Genomic DNA, 26,665 nt, shown 5'->3' with positions numbered 1-26,665 from the left:
CGCAACGGGAGAGGCCACAACAGTGAGAGGCCCGCGTACTGAAAGAAAAAAAAAAAAATTCTAGTTTCACCACTTAATATGACCATGAAGAATTAACATGGAAAATTACGTATTACATCAATAAAATTAGGGCTAATAAGAGTACTACTTCCATTGGTATGTTTGAAAATCGGATGAAATAGTGCCTGTAGAGGCCAGGCACATGCTAATAAAATGACACCATTATTATTTATTATTAATAAATGTCATGTTATTGCAGTTCTTTTGGACTTGGATTTGGATTTTTTCAACTCATCCTCCATTGTTTTTAAATTACATTATTTTTGTTTTGATGATACTTTTATAATTTTGAGATATCCCTTAAGATGAGTTTGATAGTGCTCAGAGTTTCATGAAAGGAAGGTTTCTCAGAAGAATGAATACATCAACATGATTAGGGGATTTTCCTGAAAGATAGTTGTCTCATTGGTAGAACTTTTCCACTGCTATGTGACCTCCTCCCCCCAAAAAAGAAAAGGAAATTTACCCCCAAATTGTGTGAATATGCTTTCTTTGTTGAATCAGATTTCTAGACTAACTAAACAACCAAAAGGATATTTTTCTTACATGAGGCCCTAATCTGAATTCCCCGATGGATTTTTTTTGGTGTGTATTTAATTTGCTACAAATGTTAAGAAAAAAATTTTAGACAGACATATTTTTATTGAAACGATCAAAGCAACATGTGAAAATAACTGTCTTATATCTTACTTCTGTGTTTCTTACCTAGGCGAGATTAGTAATGATCCCATAACATTTAACACAAATTTAATGGGTTACCCAGACCGGCCTGGATGGCTTCGGTATATCCAAAGGACACCATATAGTGATGGAGTCCTATATGGGTCTCCAACGGCTGAAAATGTGGGGAAACCAACAGTCATTGAGGTAATTTACTTAGAAAGAGCAAAATTATATTCTTGATTTTTTTGTAATTTGAGTTTCAAATGTTGTGATTAAAATTACATGGCAGTGGTTTTCAGTATTTTATGCATGAAAACACACTAGATAACATTTGCAAATGTACCATTCCTTTCTGTTCATCTACAGAGTTTTTTGTTTCAGCTTTTATGTAAAAAAGTGTCATCTAAATTAGTGAAAAAAATTAAAAGGTATTTAAAAGAAATAAATTACTGTGAATTCTATTTAATAAAATGAACAAAAACTTAAAACACTTATTTTCTCCAAATTTTAATTTCAGATTTCATGTTCATTCAGTCATTAAGGAGACGTCTTTTGAGCCCCTACCATGTGCTGAACATTATGATAGGTGTCGGTGGTAGAAAGATGAATAGTAGCTGTGCTCTGCCATGTCTTACAGTTCAGGGGTTGAAGCACTGAATGGAAACCCAAACTTAGCCAGCACTGACGTAACTGTTATAATAAGAAGGGGCTGTTTGATGCAGAGTTGTAAGAGGGTAAATAGAAATTCACTAAGTAGAAGGAAGGCTATTTTAGGCAGAAGATGCAGCACATCAAAATCTTGGAGGCATAAACATAACCACATAGTCTTAGAGAACTACAAGTGTGGCTAGAGGACAGGATGCACTCCAGAGGGCAAATGATGGGAATGGAAGTGTTGATGTTGGTAGGAGCAGATCTTTGAGGGCTCTGTAAGCCATGCGGATATGTTTGACCTTTACTTTGGGAGTGATGATGGTGCTATAATTAATCAGATTTTTACCAGTACCTAATATCATACCTGGAAGATATTAGAAATTGAAACAAAAACAGTGATGACATCAAACCTTTAATGGGAATTAATTTTTTTTTAATGAATGGATGTAAAAGCTAAAGGTGTTTCACTCTTTACTATACCTAACAAAATCAGAATTATAATGGCCATTAACGGCAGGAGAGGCCTACTATAGTTTTATGCCTAGATGCCTCTAGGATCTTAAACTGGAATTTAACTCTTCAATTCCATAAAAGCTTACTGGTAGTGACCAGGGCACCAGCATAGGAACTGCTACTGGAATTGCCGGGAGTTTGCATATGTCCTGCGTGGCATGTTTTCTACCACCAAAAATTTGTAGAATTTCTGTAGATTCTCAGGAGATTACATGCTTTGAGTTGTTCTCCAAAGTTTTAATCAGCCGTGGACTCTGGAGATGAGCTTCCATGCTGGCTGAGAGAAGGTGTTTCTTCATTTGAACTGAAGTTTGTATTAACATGACATTTCAGTGATTTCTATCTATAAATCTGCTTTCTTAAGGCAATGTTGATATAAGATAGAAATATATGTAGATATAAGAAAGAAAGTTATTTGGAGTTATTGTCAAAATAATTTTTAAAATATTCAGTAAAGCTATAATAGAAATACATAAATGTAAGTCACCACCTTGCTAGATTAAAAAAGAAAAACACAATCACCTTGAAGATTCAGAGAAAGCATGTAATAAAATTCAACGCCTATTCTTGATAAGAAAAAAATAACTCTTAGCAAATTAGGAATATAAGTGAACTTCCTTAACCTAATAGGTTATTTATCAAAACTAATAGCAAACATCATTTTTTAATGGGAAAACACTAGAGGAATGCCATTTAAATTCAGGAACAAAACAAGAATGACACCCTGTATCACATCTATTACAGAATATATTAGAAATCCTATCCAGTGCAGTAAAGAAAGAAAAAGAAATTTATAACTATTCGAAAGGAAGAAATGGAATAGTCAATGATATAAAGAGTCTATAGGCTATTAAAATCTTCAGAAAGCCTAGCAGTAAGCTATGGGATCAATATAAAAAATTTAGTTATATTTATTCATTAAATACAAGTACTGAGAAAAATACATGTTTTTAAAAGATACCATTTTTTAGTAGCAACAAAATTATAATGTACTTGGAATAAATCTAACAGAAGGTATGCAAGTTCTGTATGGGAAAAATTATAAAACTTTGTTGATATTAAAGAATGCCTATATAAATGAAAAGATAGTTCATTCAGGGATAGGAGGACTGAAAATCATGAAAGCATCACTTTCCCCCTAATTGATCTATAGATTCAATGCAGTTCCAGTAAAAAAATCTCAGTAGGTTATTTCATGGAACTTGGCAACTAATTCTAAAATTTATAAAGAAGATAATAAAGCAAAATCAAGACATGCTTAAAGAAGAATAAAAAGGGGAAAGATTTCTTTCCTTTCCAGATAGCAAGATTTATTGTAAATATGTAGTAATCAATCATAAGTTTGTATTGATACAGGGATAGACAAATTAACCAATGAATAAAATAGGGAGCCCAGAGACAGATCCATCTACATAAAGAACAATGATATATGTCTAAAGAGATGGTGCCAGAGATCACAGATTAGGGAAAAGGAGGTCAGTTTATTGACTGGTGCTCAGCATATGGCAAACATAAAATTAGATTCTTCACAGGAAATACAAAACTCATGTCTAGGTAGATTAAGGATTTAGCAAAAATTTAAACTATTATATAAAACTGTAGAGGAGTATCTTTCTGAGTTTGGGGGAGGGAAAGATATCTTAAATAACACCTAATTTTTTTTATTTAAGAGAAAAGATTGATAAATTTTACCATATTAAACTTGTGAACTTCTGTTCATCAAAAGAAAACATTAAAGAAAAGACAACCCACAAGCTGGAAGATGATATTTTAAATATATCTAGCCGACTAATGATAAGTGTGTCAAATATAAAAAAGGACTCCTACAATTTCAATAAGAAAAAGACATGAACAGACATTTCACCAAAGAGGAGACATCAATGCCATTTAAGTAAAGAAACTTACTCTCCTCAGTAAGGAGGCATATTCAATTTAGAACCTCAGAATTTTATCCTCAGTAAAGGTCATTGCAGTGGATATGGGCTGGAAAACCGAATATTTCACATAGCTGAGTATCACTGTACCCTATGATCTAGCAGTCCCACTTCCAGATATGCACTTAAACAATTGCAGGGAATTCCCTTACGGTCCAGTGGTTAAGACTTGGTGCTTTCACTGCTGTGGCCTGGGTTCAGTCCCTGGTCGGGGAACTAGCATCCTGCAAGCCACGCAGCATGGCCAAAAAAAAAAAAAAGAAAAAGAAACACTTGCAAATGTCCACCCAAAGGCATGCACAGTCATGTTCACTGAGCAATGTGTGTATAGGAAAACACTGGAAACCCACAAACCAGTTGAGATCCAGAAGTCCAGCAGCAAGAGAATAGATAAATTGGGGGGTATTCGCACAGTGAACATTTGTAGCAGCAATGAACTTAAGCTTGCCTGGCAACATGAATGAATGTTTTTAACGTAATGTTGAAAACAACCAAACAAACCCCAGAAGACTGCATACAGTTTACTATTTTTATAGGCGCTCAAAACCCAGAAAAATGGACAATATGTTTTAAGCATACATGCATGGATAATAAAACTATATTTAAAATGGATGGGATGATAAACACAAAATCCAAAATGTTTACTCTGGTTGGAGAGAGGCAAGAGGCTAGGGTAGGAGAGAAACACGTGTTGAACCAGGATTCACAGGGGTGCATTACACCTTACTACCAACATACAATGTTATGAATATGTATCAAATAATATCCAAAAAGATGATGGGGGCTTCCCTGATGGCGCAGTGGTTGAGAATCTGCCTGCCAGTGCAGGGGACACGGGTTCGAGCCCTGGTCCAGGAAGATCCCACATGCCGCGGAGCAACTAAGCCCGTGCACCACAACTACTGAGCCCGAGCTCTAGAGCCCACGGCCACAACTACTGAAGCCCGTGCACCTAGAGCCCGTGCTCCACAACAAGAGAAGCCACTGCACTGAGAAGCCCGCACACTGCAACGAAGAGCAGCCCCCGCTCACCGCAACTAGAGAAAGCCTGCATGCAGCAAGGAAGACCCAATGCAGCCAATAAATAAATAAATAAATATTTTAAGAAGATTATGAAAACTTAGCATATCTTTCATCTAACACAGTATTGATTTATCTGTAAATAACTCATTTCTACATCCATATATAATAACATTTTCAGTGTTTAAAAATATTCTATTAATAATATAGTCAAAAGATTTTGCATATCTTAAACTAATATTTAATCATATACATCCACTAATTAATTTATTCAGTAGCTACTTATTAAGCATCTAAAATAGATCAGCCACTATTTTAGAAATAGGGGATCAGAAAGTTCACAAATGTGCATACCTCTTTGCTATGAAGGGCTTCACATCATCATGATAAGTAGAATTCGACTGAGAATATTACAGTATTTAAATATCTCATTAGAAGTCATAGAAGAATTGCATTCTGTTACAGCTGTTAAAATTAAGCATTAAATATAAATTCAGGTAATAAAATTCTTCCTCCGGATTCATGAAAGGTTCTTCACTCTCTTGTGTAGCCTCTGATTTAAAAACACTTATTAGAATTTATGAAATTTACAGTAATGAAACTTGTGATAATTATGGGTAGGCTAGCCAGAAAAATATTGCCATTAATCTGAAAATGTTTAATCTTTTTTTCTAGCATTAGCTTTGAGATATTATAACAAATAGTATCTAGTATTTTTTTTCCACTGAGAATATTATTAAATTTTTTGCAGGGTAAACTTTTAAAATCATGAGGATTCCCAAATGTTTTTGCATATCTTCATTTGCTTGTGAACAATAATGCCTCGTTAATTTTAATGACTAGTCTTAATTTTAGTGTTCAGTGTGAACCTAATTGACCATGTGTCCCAATAGAGAGCAGCAAAGAAATCATTAAATCCAAAAGAAATTTGACAAATTGTGGAGAGATAAGTGCTTTTATCTTTGTGGAATAAGACACGTTTCAGAATATGTACTTTGAAATATTGTTCAAGGTTTGGAATTTTTTATTCCAAACTTCTGATTTTCACTGTTCTCTCAAATAATATTTCTGATGAGTGTAATGTATTTTATTTAAAGCTCATATGTGATGCTATTAAAATCTTTGATACTTGTTTTTAAATATGCAAGATATTTCTTTTCAGTTTGCGTCAGTTTTGTCTTTTTTGTCTCAGTGTCAACTACAGCTGCAGTTACTGCCAGAAGGCTAGTGCTGGGATGCTAAGACTTTTACACAATCATTTGGGGTTTTTTTGAGGTACTGCAGGCCTGTCTGAGTGATTTAATATCTGTTATAAAGTTAATTATTCCTTGATTTTTGAAGCCATATCCTGTTGTTGGCCTTTGCTTTGTTTGTTGTTTGCAGTGGCTGTTTCTGAATTGACTTTGATGTAAGTTCATTGGCTCTGCGAACATTTACTAATATTTGACTCTGTGAAGGGATTGATTTGTGTTTTTGAGCATTTGCCATCATCTTCTTAGACTGTGATCCTTACTGCTCTACTCCCATTGTGAGATGTGATTTCCAAAGGGTTCGTGACATTTCTTGACTGGTTGGTGTGCAGTTTAGTACTGAATGCAAACAACACAGAGATGTGCTTGTTTTAAAGTGTACTTTCTGGTATGATCCTTAAGCTCCATTTAAAAGTACACCAATATATTGTTTTGGCTTTTTTGAAATTTTAGAACAGCTCTGGTAAGTAATTCGTAATGGTTAATCCATTTACTAATGATGCATCTGCATTGCTACTGGCACTTAACAGTCTTCTATAAAAGGGTTTTTCTGATTTTAACTTGTTTTAGCATGTTAAATATACCTAATTATCTATTTTCCCACAATATTGCTAAAAGCTCTGGATTCTTGTCCAGAGAAGGAATATTTTGTAAGTATATAAACAAATAATGAAAATGGAAAGAACGACAATTTGTTTTCATTTTGTCCTTAATGAATTTCGTTTTCCGAATAACATTTTACTTCTTTAATGAGACTTTCTTTTTCTAATAGATAACTGCCTACAATAGGCGTACCTTTGAGACTGCAAGGCATAATTTGATAATTAATATAATGTCAGCAGAAGGTAGGTATGGAAAAATATGTTGCTGATTGTTTCCTTTTTTGCAAGAAGTATTGCATTATATTTTATATGTATGTAAAACATAGTTAAGGATTTTAAAGGACCACATACCTACTATAACTAATGAAATAGTAAAATGTAGAAAACTAAGCAATATTTAATTCATTATAAAATATCATGATGTGTTTTGGTGCTGAAAACCTCAGGGTAGGGAACCAAATGTAGAGGCCACTTATTTTCTCCAGGCCTTGGTTAAATCATCTGTAAAGTGAGACTAAGAATACTATTTCTCTCATAAGTCTGAGGTAAGGATGCCATCATTTAAGTCTCAAAATGTGCTTGACATAGGGCTGATCGTAGAATGCATGATTGGTATTATTTTACTTTCAAACCTATCATCGGTGGTAGTTTGGTTGTATATGATGATAAAGAGTTGTTGATGGACAGAAATAAACCATAATTTGGGTCACAGTCTCCTTTCTCAATAGCTAATCATGCATCTGTAATTGCTGGAGTCCAACAACAATTTATTGTTACACATGCTTGAATTGTAAGTGATGCCTAAGGATTTAGAAGGTTAGGGACACAGGAGAGATTCCAAGAATTACACTCTCAAATATTCTGATCCTGTTTTGGCATTCAATGGGAAAAATACATACCACTAAACACTTTGTGGTTAAAGTTTATAAATCATGGGGTACTATACCAGATATCATTTATGAGGGTGACAGGAGAAGAACTGATATAGCATTTCCCCCCCCCAAAACAGTAAAACAGTTGTGCATCCTGGATAGGAAAATTCTTACTTCTATTTACTAGTATGATTGAAAACAAATAAGCAAACACAACACATTTTATCAGAGACTACTAATTTGGAATTCATAATAATTCAGTAAAGGCTGAGTTAAAAATTACCTTTACAGTATATGAAAGAAAGCAATTTCGATAGAATTGATAATGCAGTACATAATTGGGGAGAAGATTGCTGGAAGTTTTTGAAACCCTTAGCATGAGTTTTTTCCCCAGGCATTTTAGCTGTAATAATTGCAGACAAGAAATGTGCTAGTTTAAAATTTAAAATGACCTTCATATATGAAAAGAAAGTCCAAGTACCAGTTCCTTTGGCCTGGTCAGAAGACTCTTTACCCACTTTTCTACTTCCCAAGGGCTTTTGGAAGGTATTCATGTTTGGATCAAGGAGATTTTTATTCTTGACTCCAATTGTAATTGGATACTTGCATCCAGTCCAAGCTGTCCTTGTAGAATTTGGAATACCTTTAATGAGCAGAATGGTTGCGAAGTTCCCTTTCTCCTTGGGAATCCATCAGTTTAGTTATATACTTCCATTGCAGTGGGCTTGGACCACTAACCTCACTATTATGCTCTCAGAGGGACTCAAAACCCTTTGTCAGGTATGGGAGCCCCTACAAACTGAAAGATAGCCTGGTCTACAGTTTTGAATCTCCTCCTTCTCAAGTCTGGTCTCAGTTCTGTCAATACAGAGTACACAGGCATCTGTCAATACAGAGTACATGGGTCCACACACATGTACTCAATACATAGTACACATGTGGGGACCCATGTTCAAGCAGATACTAATGTAAGACTGTTAGATGACTGAAGGATTGAAAGTTGGCATTAGGGGCTACTTATTTAAATCAGGGTTGAGGGAGCACGAGTACGTGGGTTTTGAAAGCCTCCTTTTACATAAGGGTCAGTGGCCCAAACTCTGAAAATCAGTGCACCAAATGGCAGGCATTTTTCCTTGCTTGTCTCGATGGAATGCATGTGGACACTAGGACGTACATCTTTGAGCATGGCCTGTACACATGCCGTTTCTCCCGGATAAGGTTAGGAAAGAAGTAACAAGGGTTGAATATCCGGATAACCATGCTCGGTGCAACTCCCTGCCCAGCAGTCTCCTGCTCTGGGCGACCTAATGGGAAATTAGTCATGTAGAATCATACAGCATGGAGCTCAAGGAGAGTACATAGAGTGATTCTCTAAATTGGGTTTAGTGCCTCAGAGGCCTGCCACCAATCTGTTGGCTACTGTTCCCTTGGCCTCCGTGATATCCAAATATAGCAGGCACGGGATTTCCCCAAAGTTAGAAAGCTACTGTGACTCATCTCTGGGAGGCCTGGCAGCAGCACTTGGCCGGGTAGACGGCAGGCAGCTGCACAGCCTGGAGCCTCGGAGGGCGTGGCGGCCGCAAGTCTCAGAAAGGAGCCACGGAGGGTCACATGGATTAGGGAAAGCCAAGTAATAGTTCTCCAAGGAGTAGCACTGATAATGAGGAAAAAGTTTTGCACGCTTTTTTAGAAAAATTTCACTGAATGAAATTAATAGATGATAGACTTCTAGCATACCCCTTGGTATTATTTATAAATATTATTTATTGCCAAGAAACTGTTCTTCATGACATTTTTCTGCATGACTGTTTCTCAGTATGGGGAAAAATGTAGCATGATTAAGCTCCTGTTTATCTGTATAAAACAGGAAACGTATCAGTATAAAACAGGAAACTTATCTACATAAAAGAGAATAAACATAGCATATTTTAGAAGATTGCAGATGGGCTATACATCAAACAAATCTAACAAAATCATAAGCAGAATAAATTACAGGGTAGGGGATGAGTGAAGAGCCTTCTGTGATTAGGGCTTTGAAAGACTTAGTCTTTAGGGAGAGACACCACACTCCAGAAAACTCTCCTGAAAACTCGAAAGCCAGAATATCTCCTTGATTTCATCTCTGGCATCGAATGTCCTTTAATATTAAAGAGGCTTGATAATAAATGAAGTCATCAAGGTTTCAGTTATTTGTCGTATAATTTTAGTTTTTTGTTTATTAAATAAGAATGGAACAGTACATGAGATAAAAATAGTATAAGAAATAAGAACATATAGTACATGAGTTTTAATGAAATAAGTCAGAGGATATACATAATATAATTATTGTTGGGGACTTTAAATCCGTGTATAGTCCAGACGTATTTTTTTTCCTTTTAAGTAAAGTGCAGAGTCCAAGTAATTAACTTGTGCATATTATTGTAAGAATTGCTAAAGTTTACCATTTTCTCAGTTCTTACTCTATATTGGGAGCTCCATTGAGCACTTTATATATACAGTCTCTTTTAGCTTAGATGAAAATCATATGAGGTAAATTCAAATGATCGCAAGATCAGCTTCCCTTTCTGAACCTATGGAGAAAAATACAAGTACCTGCTTACCTTCTGCTTGTGAGTGTTAAATACGGTAATTCACCTCTTTCCCTTAGCTTGGCCTGCCTCGTAGTAAGTATTAAAAAAAAAGTAGCCTTTATTCTTACAGAAATATTACTAAACAAAAAGAAAGCTATCCTTTGTCTTAACAGAACAACCAGAACACAGGAAATGATAGTTTGTAATTGAAGAGTAACATTTGAGAAGCTGAAATAAATTATATTTATTTAAAGTTTCTTATATTGAGAGTCTGAATGGGACATTGGGTTGGTTTAAAATATTCATTTTGGCATCTTTAGAGAGAAATTACTGATGAGACATTGGGGAGGGAAAAAGCGAACTCAATCTCTAACAATGTGAGGTATGGAATTTCATGAGAAATTTAAAATATTATTTCTCTAGAATATTTAATTATGGAGTGATCCAAAAAATGAAATAGCTATGATTTCAAAGTTCTTGTTGAAAATACAGTCAATATTTATTTAGTAAAATATGATGTTTTAGCATGCTCTAAAAAGATCAGTAACACTGCAAATTAAAAATATGGTTTTCCATATCATATATAAGCAACCCACAAGCAAGTATAGATATGTTGCCATGTCTTCTCTATTTAGAAAGGATGGTGCTGTGTTCAGCCTCCTCCTTTGTTCAGATGGGAAATAGCACTACCTAGGATTGTAAGGATTAAATTAAACAATGTATTTGAAGATCTGTCAGCTTGAAAACACTACAAGTACAAAATACTTTTCTAAGTTCTGGAAATGCTCCTTCTACCTGAGTACATTGACAGGACAAGGAGGCCGGCAGGTCGCTGGCAAGTTAGCGACAGATTTGAGATTTGACATTTTTTTCTTGTCCTTCTTATTTTTTTTCTCTAATTGTGAATTGCCCTGCTGTCCCTTAGATTTGACTGCATTGTAGATAAAGATCTGGGTCTAATGTACGTCGTGTTCTTAGATATATCCTCTGTTATATAGAAAGCCTTTAAAGTCAGTAATAATATCGTTCCCGGAAGCCAGGATTGTGACAGAAATCAACAAATCTCAAATGGTTCTTTTGTTTCCCTTTCAAAAGACTACTTCATTAAAGATATGCATACCCTTTTTCACCAAAATTAGACTTCCCGTTACCGTATCAAGCAGAATTCTTCATTAAAAATATGAACGTAGAAGAAATGTTGGCCAGCGAGGTTCTCGGAGACTTTCTTGGGGCCGTGAAAAATGTGTGGCAGCCAGAGCGTCTGAACGCCATAAACATCACGTCAGCTCTAGACAGGGGCGGCAGGGTTCCGCTTCCCATCAATGACATGAAGGAGGGGTAAGCAGACTTACCTTAAGTATGGATTTTTAAATATGGTGATCTTATCAAACTTATTATAGATGGAAGATGGCCTATTGCATTTTTCTTTTTAATAAGAAATAGTTATTGTAAAGATACGAAAAAACTAGCAATTTTCTGTATTGACAAAGAGATTTTATATCTGATGTTCCAGGTCCTGTGAAATCTAATCATAGATCAGGATCCACATCATAAATTACAGCACTAAGTCTTTTGTACCTTCCATAGGGAAGCTGTTTATTTAGGGTCCTGAATTTCAAAGGAAGTTGATGCCCCAGTTATCAGCTGCAGAAGGATGTACAGACTGCTGTAACTTTATTCTAGGAAACTATTTCTTCGCCTTTAACATTCTTTCCACCATGTGGTGGTGATTGATGGCTGGGGTGGATTTGAAACCCATTCCTAAAGCCTGGCCTTGTCACTCACAAGCTGGGTGACACTGGGTAAACTGCTGCACTCCTCTGGGCTTCAACTTCCTCATCTGCTCCAACGGGGACTATACTCTCTCCCTCAGGGTTGTTGTAATGATTAAACGAGACAATGCATTTGAAAGGGACTTGTCTATTCTCAAGCCTTACAGATTCAGAGTATGACTTACATTCTTGTAGAGGTTATGAAACACTCCTTATGCCTGGGTACATTGACAGATCGAATCTCAATGTCAGATGAAATTTTGCTGTTTAATTTCTGTTCCGTAAGTTGAGGCAGATCTGCCTTTTTAAAAACCAATCCTATAAATATGCGAGATATGGAATAAATCACATTTTATGTAGCATGTCCTTTTCCAACTCCTCCTTTATCCATATTCTTGGTAACATTTATACAGATGATATCTGGAATTAACTGGAATATCTGGGTTAATAAGAATCAAATTTAAGGGAAACTTTAAAGGAGAACTTTGTTGGAGATAAGGGAAAAGATCACAAATAGACATAGGTAAGTTATGAGCGAGTAGTCCGAAGGGGGATAAAGGATAAGCAATGAGCTGCAAAGTCCAAGTTACAAATTTCAGAATTAAATTGTACGTTGTATGGTACAATAATGGATTTTGAAGTCAGTCAAGCACACATAGAAGTGCTTGGAGGAAAATAGTTGCTTTATCGCTTGCCTATCATCTTATCTGCTGGTTGGCTTTCTCTATGAAAACATAATTCTGGAGCTTAAAATTTTACTTGAGAGGTACAACATGGATCTCTTTCCCAATTGAGTAATTGAAGGAGGACCAGAGAAGGAGATGAACAGGGGTATCTCCCCTGAAGACATTCTCCAAATGTTGAATCTTTTCAACAGGTTTTTAAGGTAATGTGTTCCACAGTGATTGTTAAAACAATGACCAAAGATGTTGGAGGAAACAACATGAAAACCAGGTATTGGTAGAGTTTTCCATACTTGTGCTTTCTTCTGGGCTCACCGCTTCTCTAACCAGTAGTGTAGACCCCACCCGTAGAGGCACTTTAAGAAACGACTAGGCTAAATTGAACTAACAGCTCTCTAAACCAAACTCTGACCTAAAACAGGGCTGCGCAACTATGTCTAGCCTGAGAATTGCCAGTAGAGCTTTATGAAGAATATACCTAGGTTCCTGGCCTCTGATTCCCCCTAGAGATTCCGGATCTTTGAGTCTAGGGCAGGGCGTGAGCATGTGACTCTAAATTAAGAACAGAATTTTTTGTCCTACAAGTACTTGTTGGAGAATTCAGTCATTAGCTGACTGACCCCCCAACACCTGCTAGTGGGAGGCATGTGCTGTCAGTCCCGTGGCATTTATTTGGACCCTGTTGTCTCAGATCCTTTCCCAACTTGAAATGCTTTCCATGAGTTTTAATTTAATGTTAAGCCGCAACCTTTACGGAGTATTCATATAATAAGTCTTTTAAAATAGATTTTCTATAAATTATACCCAGTGCCAACTCTGTTACTCCAGGGTCCCTATATGTGCACCAATGAAATAAGATCCTACTGGAGTATAATTGCAGGAGGAAAATTTGTCCCTGGGAATGATTTTGCATATTTTCTTTGGTTGTTACATAATGTCAAGGTAACAAAAATAGGGTTTTTTTTTTTACGCTGTTGCCTTCAATTTAGAAATAAATCCAGTGCTTAACTCATCTCTTGTGCTTTCCTTTCTTTTTAATGATGTATATCATGATTCTTGATTCACTTACAAAACTTTTTGCCTCTGTACTTTGTTTTGAAAATAACATGGACTATAAATCTCTTTAAAAATGAAATATTGAGGGCTTCCCTGGTGGCGCAGTGGTTGAGAGTCTGCCTGCCGATGCAGGGGACACGGGTTCGTGCCCCGGTCCGGGAAGATCCCACATGCCGCGAGTGGCTGGGCCCGTGAGCCATGGCCGCTGAGCCTGCACATCCGGAGCCTGTGCTCCGCAGCGGGAAAAGCCACAACAGTGAGAGGCCCGCGTACTGAAAAAAAAAAAAAAAAAAAAAAAAAAAAAATTGAAAAGATTGAGGGTGGGATCAGAGATGCAAAGGAATTGCATCCCTTTATTTTCTAAAATTTTATTTAAAAATATATTTAGAAGTGTTAATTAAACACCTAATAACCGTGTTCTGCTTAATATTTTGCATAAGTCTCAGTCTCTGATTAAAAAAAGAAAAAACTCCTCGAAAGTATTTCCTGTTACGCACGGCAGCCACAATTTACTAACTGCAAACTTTTCCATGTTACTCAAACCAACAGCAGAAGACAAAGAGGAGCTCTCAGTAGTAGACCCTCAGAGTAAACCAACAGCCCTTCCACGGCCCAGAGTGCCCTTAAGTGTCAGTCGTCAAGAACCCCCTCTACAGCATCCCAGCTCCTCATCCTTCTTGATGTGCATTTTTTTCATCTCTGCCGACCTCACTGACAGCCTTTAAACTTCTTCTAAATCTAACAGAAAACAATTATAAAGATTTCCTTCAAAGTGAGTAAGCTCCTGCAAAGGAACCCTAAACCTCCTGAAAAGATTCCCTTTCACTTTCCAGACCCATAACCTCAGGGCAACTGTGCTCTCTCTGGGTGTGGTCTCAGGGCTGCTTTGCTCTTGACACTGAGCCAGAGGCTAAGGACTCATGGATGCATTTAGCCTGGGATAAAGCTGGTGGAAAGAGGAGCAGGTTCATGTTTCATTCTGGGCATGGCAGAGCTGCCAACTCAGGGTGAGTGATGCGGTGTAAATGGTGGTTAGGAAGGGAATGACGGGGTGTGAGGATTAAAGAATATACTCACTTTTCATAAGAGATTGTCAAACCTACCACTGTTTCCTCTGGTTACCAAAGCCTGTGGATCTATCCTCAATCAACAGCAGAGGATCCTAGTTTATTCTCTAGACAATCTCACAAAGTACTCCCTCTAATTAATTGTCTGTGTTTTGCCCTGTAAAGGGCTCAGGGAGAAGTTACACTTGAAGAAGAGAATGTAAGTCAAAGGCTGCCAAAGACTGCTCTGATGTGAGGTCATGGTCCTAGGCCAGTCTGTAGTGCTCTGCTGAATCTGTCCCCATGTTTGGTGATTTACAAGATAGTCTTTAATTTTTTTTTTTTTTTTTTTTTTTCGGTACACGGGCCTCTCACTGTCGTGGCCTCTCCTGTTGCGGAGCACAGACTCCGGACGCGCAGGCTCAGCGGCCATGGCTCACGGGCCCAGCCGCTCCGCGGCATGTGGGGTCTTCCCGGACCGGAGCACGAACCCGTGTCCCCTGCATTGGCAGACGGACTCTCAACCACTGCACCACCAGGGAAGCCCAGTCTTTAATTCTTAAATAACGTGCCTCCTGTGTTTTTGATGCAACTATTCTTTCTTTTAGGGAATGATGGTGATATGAGATCGGAATTTTTTAAAAAAAGGCTTAATAAAGTAAAAATTGGAAGCCAATACTAGTCGATTTTTATAAGTATAAAAATAAATAAATTTTAAAAGTCAATGCAACTATATGTCTAAACTATATGTCTATAACTATATTTCTTTAATATCTGTTCTTCTAAGTTCTAGGCATAGATTCACTTTTTTTCTTTCATAGTTTAGCATTTATTAAGTATTTTTTATGGGGGAATAATGTATTAGTCTCTAGGGTACAGTGATTTTAAAGAATGCAGTCTATGCTCACATCTATTAGGGACCAGGCAAGTAATCAGATAATTAGAAAGCAGTGTTGTACCTATCACATTTGAGGTATTCACAGAGACGGCTCCTCTCCCACTTCTGGTCCATGTCAAAGCGTTCATAGAGGAGATGAAACCTGATCTGAGTTTAAAATATGAGTACAAATTAGCCAGCTCAAAAAATGAGAAAGCGAGAGTCTAGGCAGAGGAACAGCTTGGGCAAAATCCATTAGGTAGGAGGAAGCCTGGTCAATTTGGAAACCTACTTTGTGTGGAAATGGGGGACAGGGATCCAGAAATGATAATGACCAAAGAGGCAAAGACCAGACCATGTAAGGCCTTGTACACCTGGAAGAATTGTTTGGGTTTTTATCTTGAAGCACTAGGGACCTTTGAAGAAAATGGTTTATATTAAAATTTTCATTTTAGCAAGTAGGGCTGCTAAGCCTTACCACATGGCTGAAAGAATAGACCAAACCTAAATGCCTCCTTTCTGCAAGCAGGAAAATCCTCCCACAAAAAACTCAAGAAAGGTCTGAGCCTTGTGTGCCAGTTCCCTCTTTTGTTAAGATAATTCATCCCTTCTCCAGTAAAGATGAGTAACAAGCAGTAGAACTAAAGTCCAGAAGTGACCTTGTTCTTTGTTTTATTTCTTATTCTGAATTAGATTCTTTATTTAGTTTTATTTCTTCTTTATTTTTCATCTTATTTTTTGATTGACTGATATGCACAGAACAAAGAAGTGGGGTGGAGCAGAGAGGCAGGAATCATGATGCATTTTCTTTCAAGAGCTCAAGAGTTCCCAGGCAACATGTAGCATATGTGGACACTTTCTTCTCTAAACTGTCCCTGTCTCCTATATACATAAAATAAGGAATAAAATACATTCATTACTTGGACAATTAGGTAAAAAAATACAATCACTGGATCTGTTTATCTGGCTGTTGCTGACAAAAACCAGAGTTTTGACTTAATTTTTTTTTTTATAAATTTATTTTATTTTATTTATTTTTACTTTTGGCTGTGTTGGGTCTTCTTTGCTGTGCACAGGCTTTCTCTAGTTGCGGCGAGCGGGGGCTCCTCTTCGTTGCGGTGCATGGGCTTCTCATTGCTGTGGCTTCTCTTGGGAGCACGTGCTCTAGGCACGCAGGCTTCAGTAGTTGTGGCTTGCGGGCTCTGGAGCGCGGGCTCAGTAGTTGTGGCGCACGGGCTTAGTTGTTCCGTAGCATGTGGGATGGGATCTTCCCGGACCAGGGCTCAAACCCGTGTCCCCTGCACTGGCAGGCGGATGCATAACCACTGCGCCACCAGGGAAGCCCCTGACTTAAATTTTTTACCTGTAACGCGGTTCTCCACATTGTGTGTGTGAAGGACTCAGTAAATGCTTTTTACCTCAAGGGAAATTGAGTTGTTCAAATTGGAAGAAAAAATCCTTCGTAAGGAACAAATTTTATTCAGAGTACCCAGTGCCTAAGATTGTGAGTCACCATGTTTTGTTAACATTGCTTGAGAGCCTTGAACTTGATAATATGCTCCCATCCCATCTGTTTACATATATTTGAAAGTTTGAAAACATATGGCTATGGTCATGAAGGTAAAGATCATCCTCCTTTCACTTCATAAAAATTTTAAATTTCTGCCTATCAAAAGGCTAGCCTATCAAAATAGCTGCAAATCAAAAAAAGCTGCATGTCAAAGATCTGGGAAAACAGCAGATTAGGAAAGATGTATTTTAGCACGTATAGCATAGAATTATAATTGTTATACATGGCCTCGTACAAAATTATTTTTTTAAAAAGCCAACATGTTGAAACTTACTGGCTCTATAAAAGAAGCAATAAATACATGTTTTTTTGACTTACAAGGCAAATCCAGTATCTGCTTCTCTTGAGTAGTGTGTTTGCATTTTATTTATTAACTTATTTATTTTTCCAGTGTTATTGTGAAATAATTGACGATATAACATTGGATAAGTTTAAGGTGTACAGCATCAAGATTTGATATAAGTATATATTGCAAAATGATCACCACAATAACTTTAGTTAACATCCATCACCTCACATAGATACAATTTTTTTTTCTTGTGATGAGAACTTTTAAGAACTACTCTCTTAGCAACTTTCAAATACACAGTTGCTTCTGTTTGTAAACTGGTATCATTCATTCTGCAGATAGGCTCCCTGAGAACAGTGAGAGAGACTGGGTTCAAGGAGGACAATCAAGGGGCTGTTGGCTTCACTCCCTGTGGAAAGTGACAGTGACTAGAACTGGGGTGGTAGCAGTGGGATGGAACAAAGTGGACAGGTGTGTATGAGAGTTCTTTCAGGGTAAATGTCAGAGACTGATGATAGATTGAATATGTAGGGAAAAGGACAGGCGTCAAAGATGATGGTGCTTGAGCATCTGGCCATGCCAATCACCAAGAGAGAAGATGATGGAAGGAGCAACAGGTGGAGGTGGGGGGGGTGATGATGAGCTCAGTTCGGAACATATTAAGTTTGTGAAGCTTCTGGATCATCCAAGTAGAGAAGAAAGTAGTTTGGCAGTATGTGTCAACTGTCATAAAAATGTTTCCACTTCTGGGCATCTCTTTTAAGATAGTAACATTAAAGAATATGCACAGAGATAGTCTTTACAATATTATTTATAACATCAAAAAATGAGAAGCAACTTACGTGTCCAACTCTGAAATAATTACTGAATAAATCGTGTACACTTAAAAATTATACTTCTATAAAAATATAATTACAAAGACTGTACAATATGGTAAATGCTTATGACGCATTAAGTGAAAAAGCAGGATACAAAATTATATTTTAGAGATTGATTGCAATTAGGCTAAAATATATGCACTTGAAAAGTATTCTGCAAGGTACATTGGAAAATGAAAATCGTGATCTTGGTAATAGAAGTTAATTGTTTTTATATCCCACGTTTTATGTAATGTTTTTATATTGCTTTTATAATTTGAGGAAAAAAATAAAACATTTCAAAGCACCCAAAACGTATGCTTATGCCTATTTATGTTATCTTGAAGTGAATTAATTTAAAATCTTACTAATTATAAATGCAAATCAATGTTATGTAAAAGCAAGAGAACTAACAGTTTTTAAAATATTTATTTTATTTCTGTATTTACAAATATATTTCACAGTTATCAAGGAAAAATATGGTCTTTGCTAAGCAGTTAATAAGGGGATAGAAATTGGCTTTATATGAAGTTTAAAAGTTAACAAATTGTTATAAATGGAATATATTTCTTTTTTTAAAATTTTTATTGTAGTGTAGTTGATTTACAATGTTGTGTTAGTTTCTGCTGTACAGCAAAGTGAATCAGTTATACATTGACATATATCCACTCTTTTTTAGATTCGTTTCCCACATAGGTCATTACAGAGTATTGAGAAGAGTTCCCTGCGCTATACAGTAGGCCCTTATTAGTTATCTATTTTTTATATACTAGTGTATATATGTCAATACCAATCTCCCAGTTTATCCCTTCCCCCCACCCCATCCCCTTTCCCCCTTGGTAACCATAAGCTTGTATTCTACATCTGTGACTCTTTTTCTGTTTTGTAAATAAATTCATTTGTACCATTTTTTTAGATTCCACATATAAATGATAGCATATGGTATTTGTCTTTCTCTGTATGACTTACTTCACTCAGTATGACAATCTCTAGGTCCATCCATGTTGCTGCAAATAGCATTATTTTGTTCTTTTTTTTTTTTTTTTTTTTTTTTTGGTGGTACGCAGGCGTCTCACTGTTGTGGCCTCTCCCGTTGCGGAGCGCAGGCTCAGCGGCCATGGCTCACGGGCCTAACCGCTCCGCGGCATGTGGAATCTTCCCGGACCAGGGCACGAATCCTTGTCCCCTGCATCGGCAGGCGGACTCTCAACCACTTGCGCCACCACAGAAGCCCTATTTTGTTCTTTTTTATGGCTGAGTAATATTCCTGTAAATGGAATGTGTTTCTATTCACTAATCATCAAAATTCTTTACCAGTGGTTTTTTGTTTTGTTTTTTTTTTTTTGCAGTACGCAGGCCTATCACTGTTGTGGCCTCTCCCATTGCGGAGCACAGGCTCCGGATGCGCAGGCTCAGCGGCCATGGCTCACGGGCCTAGCCGCTCCGCGGCATGTGGGATCCTCCCGGACCAGGGCACGAACCTGTGTCCCCTGCATCAGCAGGCAGACTTTCAACTCCTGCGCCACCAGGGAAGCCCCACCAGTGGTTTCTTATATCTACTTTTTCTGAACTTACAAATGTTTAACTTGACTTTAAATTTCAATCCATTATATACTATTTGTCTCCCAAAGACACCATAGTTTTTAAAAAGTCTTTCAAATTAAGTCCAAATATAAAATTCACATAAAGAGCAACCAAATGAATCTGTGTAATGGTACTCTGGGGCACAGTTGTCAATTACGGGTGTGACTTCATACTTACATACATTTGAATTTTTGTGCCATACTTTTATTTCATTTTTTTTTAAAAAAGACAGCTTTTTTATTGAGATATACTTTACATACTATACAATTCACCTATTTAAAGTATATATAACTCAGTGGATTTAGTTTATTGACAAAGTTGTACAGTCATTACCACAGTCAATTTTAGAGCATTTTTATCCTCCCAACACTCCCCTCTCACACCTGTTAACAGTCACCACCACCACAATCCCCAGCTCTAGGCAACCACAATTTATTTACTTGCTGTCTATAAATTTGCATATTCTGGACATTTTATATCAGTGGAGTCGTACAATATGTGGTCTTTTGTGACCAACTTCTGTCACTTAGCATATTGTTTTCAAGGTTCATCCATGTTGTTTCATGTACAGTACTTCATTCCATTTTATGGCTGGGTAAAGTATGGATATTTTACTTTGTATCCATTCATTAGTTGATGAGCATTTGGATTGTTTCCACTCTTTGACTATGAAGAAGAATGTTGCTGTGAACATTTATGTACAAGCTTTTTGGTAGGCATATATTTAAGTTTCTCTTAGGGTATATACTTAGGAGTGGAATTGCTGAGATATATGGTAACTCTGTATTTAACCTCTTGAACTGTGAGGCTGTCTTCCAAGCACTTGCATCATTTTCCATTCCCACCAGCAGAGTAGGAGAGTTCCAGTTTCTCCCCATCCTCGCTAGCACTTCCTACTGTCTGTCTTTTTCATTGTAGCCATTCTAATGGGTGTGAAGTGGTATCTCATTGTGGTTTTGATTTCTATTTTGCTGATGGCTAATGATGTTGAGCATCTTTTCACGCACTTATTGGACATTTGTATACCTTCTTTGGAGAAATATCAGTTCAGATCCTTTGTCATTCTGAAATTGGATTATTTGTCTCTTTGTTATGGAATTGTTAGAGGCTTTTATATGTTATAGGTATAAGTCCCTTATTAGACATATGACTTGTAAAGATTTTCTTTTGTTCTGTGGGTTGCCTTTTCACTTTCTTGATGATGTCCTTTGAAGCACAAAGTTTTAAAATTTGATAGAATCCAATTTATCTATTTTTTCCTGTTATTGCTGGAACTTTTGGTGTCATATCTAAGAAACTGTTGCTTAATTCAAGGTCATTAAAATTTGTGTCTGCTTTCTTCTCAGAGTTTAATAGTTCTAGCTCTTACATTTAGTCTTTGATTTTTTTTTTGAGTTAATTTTTATATGGTGTGAGTTGGGGGTCCACCTTCTTTTTTTTGCATGTGGATATCCAGTTGTTCTGGTACCATTTGTTGTAAAGACTATTCTTTCCCCCATTGAATTGTCTTGGCACCTGTGACAAAATCAATTTACTAAAGATTTTATTTTTGGACTCTGAATTCTATTCCACTGATCTACATGCCAAGCCTTAACGATAGTACCACACTGTCTTCATTACTATTGCTTTATAGTAAGTTTTGAAGTTGGTAATTGTGAGTCTTCCAACTTTGTTTTTCTTTTTCAAGAATTTTGTGTGTGGGTGGGTCCCTTGAATTTCCATATGAGTTTTAAGATCATTTTGTCAATTTCTGCAAAGAAGACAGCTGGAATTTTGATGGATTTATTCCATTTTGTAAGTAGTTATAGCATTGTCAATAGGAAAAGAAATAATATTTATTTAGAGTAATTTCCTGGTTTTCCCTTTTCTTTTGGAAAAAACCTATGAAATTCCTACCCTCTTAAGCTGCTCCAAGATTATTTAAATGCTATTATCACTATCTTCACTTTTATTGTGAAACTCTTACTGGCAAATTGAATAGAGTTCTTTTCCCCTAGTTGCCAAGATACACATCAAGAAGATACATTTTGTTTGCCTAATTTGTATTTACCAAACAATAGTTGTTCTTTTATATTAGCTTCTTAAAGATTGAAGGACCTTATAATGAGGAACCTAACAGTAGGGGTCTCTGCAGTAGGAAAGCTGATGGATAAAACTCTTAGGTAGAATGGAGAAGTCTGCCTACAGCTCCACACCTCCAGGATGTAATATCACAATCTTATTAAAAATGAAATCAGATGAAGATTTATTACTGATAATTATTTTAGTGATAATATTATTTTCTAAACAATTTACTTTAAGAATATTTTTGAATGTAATCTACCAAATATTGTAATTGAAATATGATACATGATTATTTTGAATTAAATAGGGTGAAAAAATTTTTAGAAATTAACAGGGAATCAAGAGAGTGTCTCGTACACCAAAGCACCCAGTAAATATTGGTTGAATAAAGGAAAGAATGAAAAGAAGCCCCTACATGAATCACTGCTTTTAAAGCCCAGGCCCCTACCTTAGGGATGATTGTAGATAATCCCTCAATTCAAAAGGATAAATCCTGCTTTCAGGGTAGATTGTTTTTCAGTGTTTCCAATTTTCTTAAAGGATAACCTGAGTGTTTCACATTTTTGCAGCGTTTATGTCATGGTTGGTGCCGACGTTCCATTTTCTTCTTGTTTACGAGAAGTTGAAAATCCTCAGAATCAATTGAGATGCAGTCAAGAAATGGAGCCTGTAATAACGTGTGATAAAAAATTTCGTACTCAGTTTTATATCGACTGGTGCAAAATTTCGTTGGTGAGTTTTTATTTTGTTTTTGCAAATGTAATTAGAAGTGATGTGGCTGGAGATAGCATTTGACTAAAACCTGAACTGCTTTTAGGAACAAATCCTGGGTTTACTTTGTTAACTGCCGTTGACTTCCCTTGACTTTAAGGATTTGGCAAGTCCGTTGAAAGCGCATCCATTTAAGAACTAGTACCTCCACTTTTGTACTCAGTCTACTCTTGATTAGTTGTGGGGGCCAGATTAGCTTGGCAGGTGGTCCAAGTGTTCCCCCCTGGACATCCAGGTGGCTGCTAAGTCCAGATAGATTTTGGAGTCAGTGTGACATGTGCAGGAAGCCTCAGACATGCTGCCACTGTCCCACTTGGGAAGGGGAGACCAGAATACAATCACAAATCTGAAATAAAGCAATATTGTGCTATGACTCAATGTCCTAGAAACGCAGATTGTAGGGAGAGACCAAGCAATAAAAGGAAAAGCAGAGGAAAGTTAGACTCTTACCCCAGCCCTGTAAATATTAAATATTTCTTTCTAAATCACTTTTTTATTAGCATGTTCAAAGACTTAGGAACATATGGGTAAGATTTCCTGTATGTGAAAGGTATATATGATATTTTATATATAAGTTGTATTAAATTTTTTGATCCTCCTTTCTGGAAGATAGGAAAGTTGTTTCACTTCTTTAGTGACCTTTAGATTTAACTTCTGTCAACTCTTGATGATTGGTGGTGAGTGAATTAGGTCTAAGTTTAAAGTTGACATTTGAACAAATATCAACACATAAACACAACTGTCACTTCATGTCTTAGAGAACCAGCGGCAGGCACTTTTCCCAGATCCAGGATGGGAGAACATACTGCTCACACTGTGGCACTTAGCACCTGTGGCCCTTGGCCCCAGGCTCCTCTTTCCATGTCGCTGTGTCTTAGGAAAATAATGCTCTTTCCCTGTCTTCTCAAATCAAGTAAAATTATTCAGATGCTGTGGTTTATGTGTATTATTTACAAAGCTCAATATTTCAGTCATCATGCTAACCATACAAGGGTGCTAAAGACTGAGTGGCTGCAATCATAACTTAAATAGATGCCTCTCACCAGAGCCAGTAGACAGCGGGCCCTGACAACACCATTTTATTTGTGCTTGTGCTGTACAGTGTTCATGTTTAGGAAAATTATCTAATTTCTAAAGGTTTAAAAATGACTTCTTTGAAGATTTAAATTTCTGTGGTAAGACTTCATAAGAGAAAGCTTGGGAATTTTCGGTTTTTTCTTTTACTTGTATTTATTTATAGGTCACATCTTACCACAGAAGATTTCAGGAGGTTTAAATTAAAGGGTCAGACAATAAACATAATACATAAAATATAAAAGAACTGGAAAATCAGGACCTAAACTTGACCAAAACATAAGCCTAAGGTCAAGTTTGACAATAAGCCTCCTAATGTCCCAGATTAAATGAGGAAATTCATCTGTTATTTGGTTCTCATTCTTAAAGGAGGCAGAGCATCAATTCCTTGGCAGAAGATAAAGTTTTTACTAGCACTGTATCATTAACAAAATTCTTCCAGTGGAGTTTTATGGGAGAGGATACTGAGAAATGCCACAGGTAATTCTCCCCAACATTCTTTCAGGCCGCGAGCAAATGTAGTAACAAGTTTCACATGGCTATTTTTGTAGTGCCCTTCAGTAAAAACCTTAGCATAATTAAATGCAACATAGTGAAAGCAGTTCAATTACTGTGGAGGTAAATTAATATAGTCCAACTGTTGTACATTTTTTGAGCCTGGAATAGAATTTATTGAAACTGTAGCATTGGATGGGTTACCTGTTCCTTAAACTATCTTTCCTAAAAACTACTTCTGTCAGCTGGATGGCAGAAAGATCAAGGTTGTAGTCACGTAGAAATTGTCTCTCTCTCTCTTTTTTTTTTCCTCTATTACTAACCTTAGAAACCATACTCACATACTGTGAGTATGAACTGGCTGTGAAGTCAGCCAGTTCACAGTTTGTAACATCTGCACTAGAGATTTGTCACTAGGAAACAAGAAATATACAGAGTGGTGTGAAGGACTTCTGCTTTGGAGGAAGTAAACTGAAAAAGAACAACTGTACACACACACACCTACACATGCACACGTATTTGTTATATTTGTATACGTTTATGTATGTATATATGTTGTGGGAAGGACCTAGAAAGTAGGCCAATATACACCCTTTAATTTATTACTTTTATGCATTACTTCTTCCTAGTTTCCATAAATAATTACAAGTTCAAGGTGATAAAGTAATTGGAAAAGATTGCTTTTTAGAAATTAGTCAAAGACTGTCTTGATATGTCTAGATCTTAAACTCTCATAATGTTTGCAACTATTAATTTGATGTGTAATTGTCTTCTTTTGTGTCAGGTTGATAAAACAAAGCAAGTGTCCACCTATCACGAAGTGATTCGTGGAGAAGGGATTTTACCTGATGGTGGAGAATACAAACCCCCTTCCGATTCTTTGAAAAGCAGAGACTATTACACGGATTTCCTAATTACACTGGCTGTGCCCTCGGCAGTAGCATTGGTCCTTTTTCTAATACTTGCTTATATCATGTGCTGCCGACGGGAAGGAGTGTGAGTACTTTAAATCACTAATAAAAAATTATAGAGCTACTAAGATAACATATAAGATTCCATTAAAAGCCAAGTTTCATTTAGTGCATAAAACACTTTATAAATGAATTGAAATTGTGTTCAAGTCAAACTACAGTACTTTATTCCTTTAAAATGAAGTAAAATAGTTTTGAGTCTAGTAAATTAAATTAGAGGTTATAATTACTTTATTCAAAAATTATTAAGGCTAGATGTAAATTCTTGCAGGCAAAACAGTCCCAAGAATAACTGAGGCTAGATATTTTGGTTATACAAGCCATCCTGTGTAAGCAGAGACTGCGGAATCTATTGACATGGTAATTGCACTTTAAATAAATAAATTGTCTCAGTCAGTTTGATCAGAAATGATGGTCAGAATTTTTCTTGAAATTGTTCTGCTATCAAACAGGGCGATACCACCTAAATATTTAAAGGTATATATATAGATATATAAAAACTTAGGAGTAAATTAATGAAAATAAGATGATAATTTGAGCAATGAGTCTTCACTTCATGAATAGGTAGTACTTTCTGGACATCTATGTCAATTAAAATAATCTCCCGAGATTATCTGGAAGTCAGGGTAACAAAACAAAGGATAAAAAATTAATAAAGCAGCAAGTAACAAGTTCTTCCATTTTTACATGTAGCCTGATTTCATCATGTCATGGAACTTATTTCCAAGAGCTTGATTCTTAATCTCCATTTTTTTTTTCATTTTTTCCTGTGCGTTTCTCACCAGTATTCCATCTCTGTATGTGTACTCATCCAAGTAACGTCATAAACCTGGTGGCAAATGCTGCCTGGTTGCGTTTAATAGTAACAGTGTCAGCATTTCCACCTCGTGCAAGATCCATGAGCATATAGTCTTAATGTTCCAAATATCAATGCTATTATTTAATTCATAAATTTTGTTTTGTTTCTAGGGAAAAGAGAAACATGCAAACACCAGAGTAAGTGTCTTCTTCCTGTTATTTTCTTTTTCATTTCTCAGTTGCTTCTCATGCTCCATACATGTGTGTCATGCTTTTTTTTTCCCCATTCATCATCTTTCATAGTTTATTTCATAAATGTGAAAGCTGCTTTCTAAATAGAGATATTTAGGAGGGGTGAGACTAAAAATAAAAAGTGTGTGAAAACTAAGATTATATAGATAAAAATTAAAACTAAAATATTTCAGATTCAGCATATTAACTTGCCATTTATATTATGTGATTTCCCAATCTGCATTTCTATAAACCAGAGAACAGATGAAAAGACCTTTCATACACGTTTTCCTGAATCTACAGTAATAACCTACCATAAAATGAAACTTCTGTGAGTATTTATAAATGCCCCATCAGAAGCAACAATATAAAAGCTATGGTAGTTTTAT

The 26,665-nt window shown here is 36.4% G+C and overlaps 1 protein-coding gene across 7 annotated transcripts in view; it reads left to right on the top strand.

Annotated features, from left to right (window-relative positions):
* The window catches only part of SGCE (sarcoglycan epsilon), a 67,520-nt gene that overhangs the window by 27,016 nt on the left and 13,839 nt on the right, over positions 1–26,665 (top strand). For 4 of the 7 annotated variants that reach the window (XM_033420464.2, XM_012531521.3, XM_033420466.2 and 1 more), the window contains 6 exons: positions 770–927; positions 6,867–6,939; positions 11,278–11,476; positions 22,506–22,668; positions 25,061–25,272; positions 26,217–26,243. In XM_033420464.2, coding sequence (XP_033276355.1) covers positions 770–927; positions 6,867–6,939; positions 11,278–11,476; positions 22,506–22,668; positions 25,061–25,272; positions 26,217–26,243 — 832 coding nt within the window. The remainder of the gene's footprint in view (positions 1–769; positions 928–6,866; positions 6,940–11,277; positions 11,477–22,505; positions 22,669–25,060; positions 25,273–26,216; positions 26,244–26,665) is intronic. The other 3 variants (XM_033420465.2, XM_004265583.3, XM_033420467.2) reach the window with 1 other exon arrangement.

The sequence above is a fragment of the Orcinus orca genome, chromosome 9 (assembly GCF_937001465.1).
Source record: "Orcinus orca chromosome 9, mOrcOrc1.1, whole genome shotgun sequence".
Classification (NCBI taxonomy): Eukaryota; Metazoa; Chordata; class Mammalia; order Artiodactyla; family Delphinidae; genus Orcinus; species Orcinus orca.
This window is presented reverse-complemented; position numbering and strand designations above follow the sequence as displayed.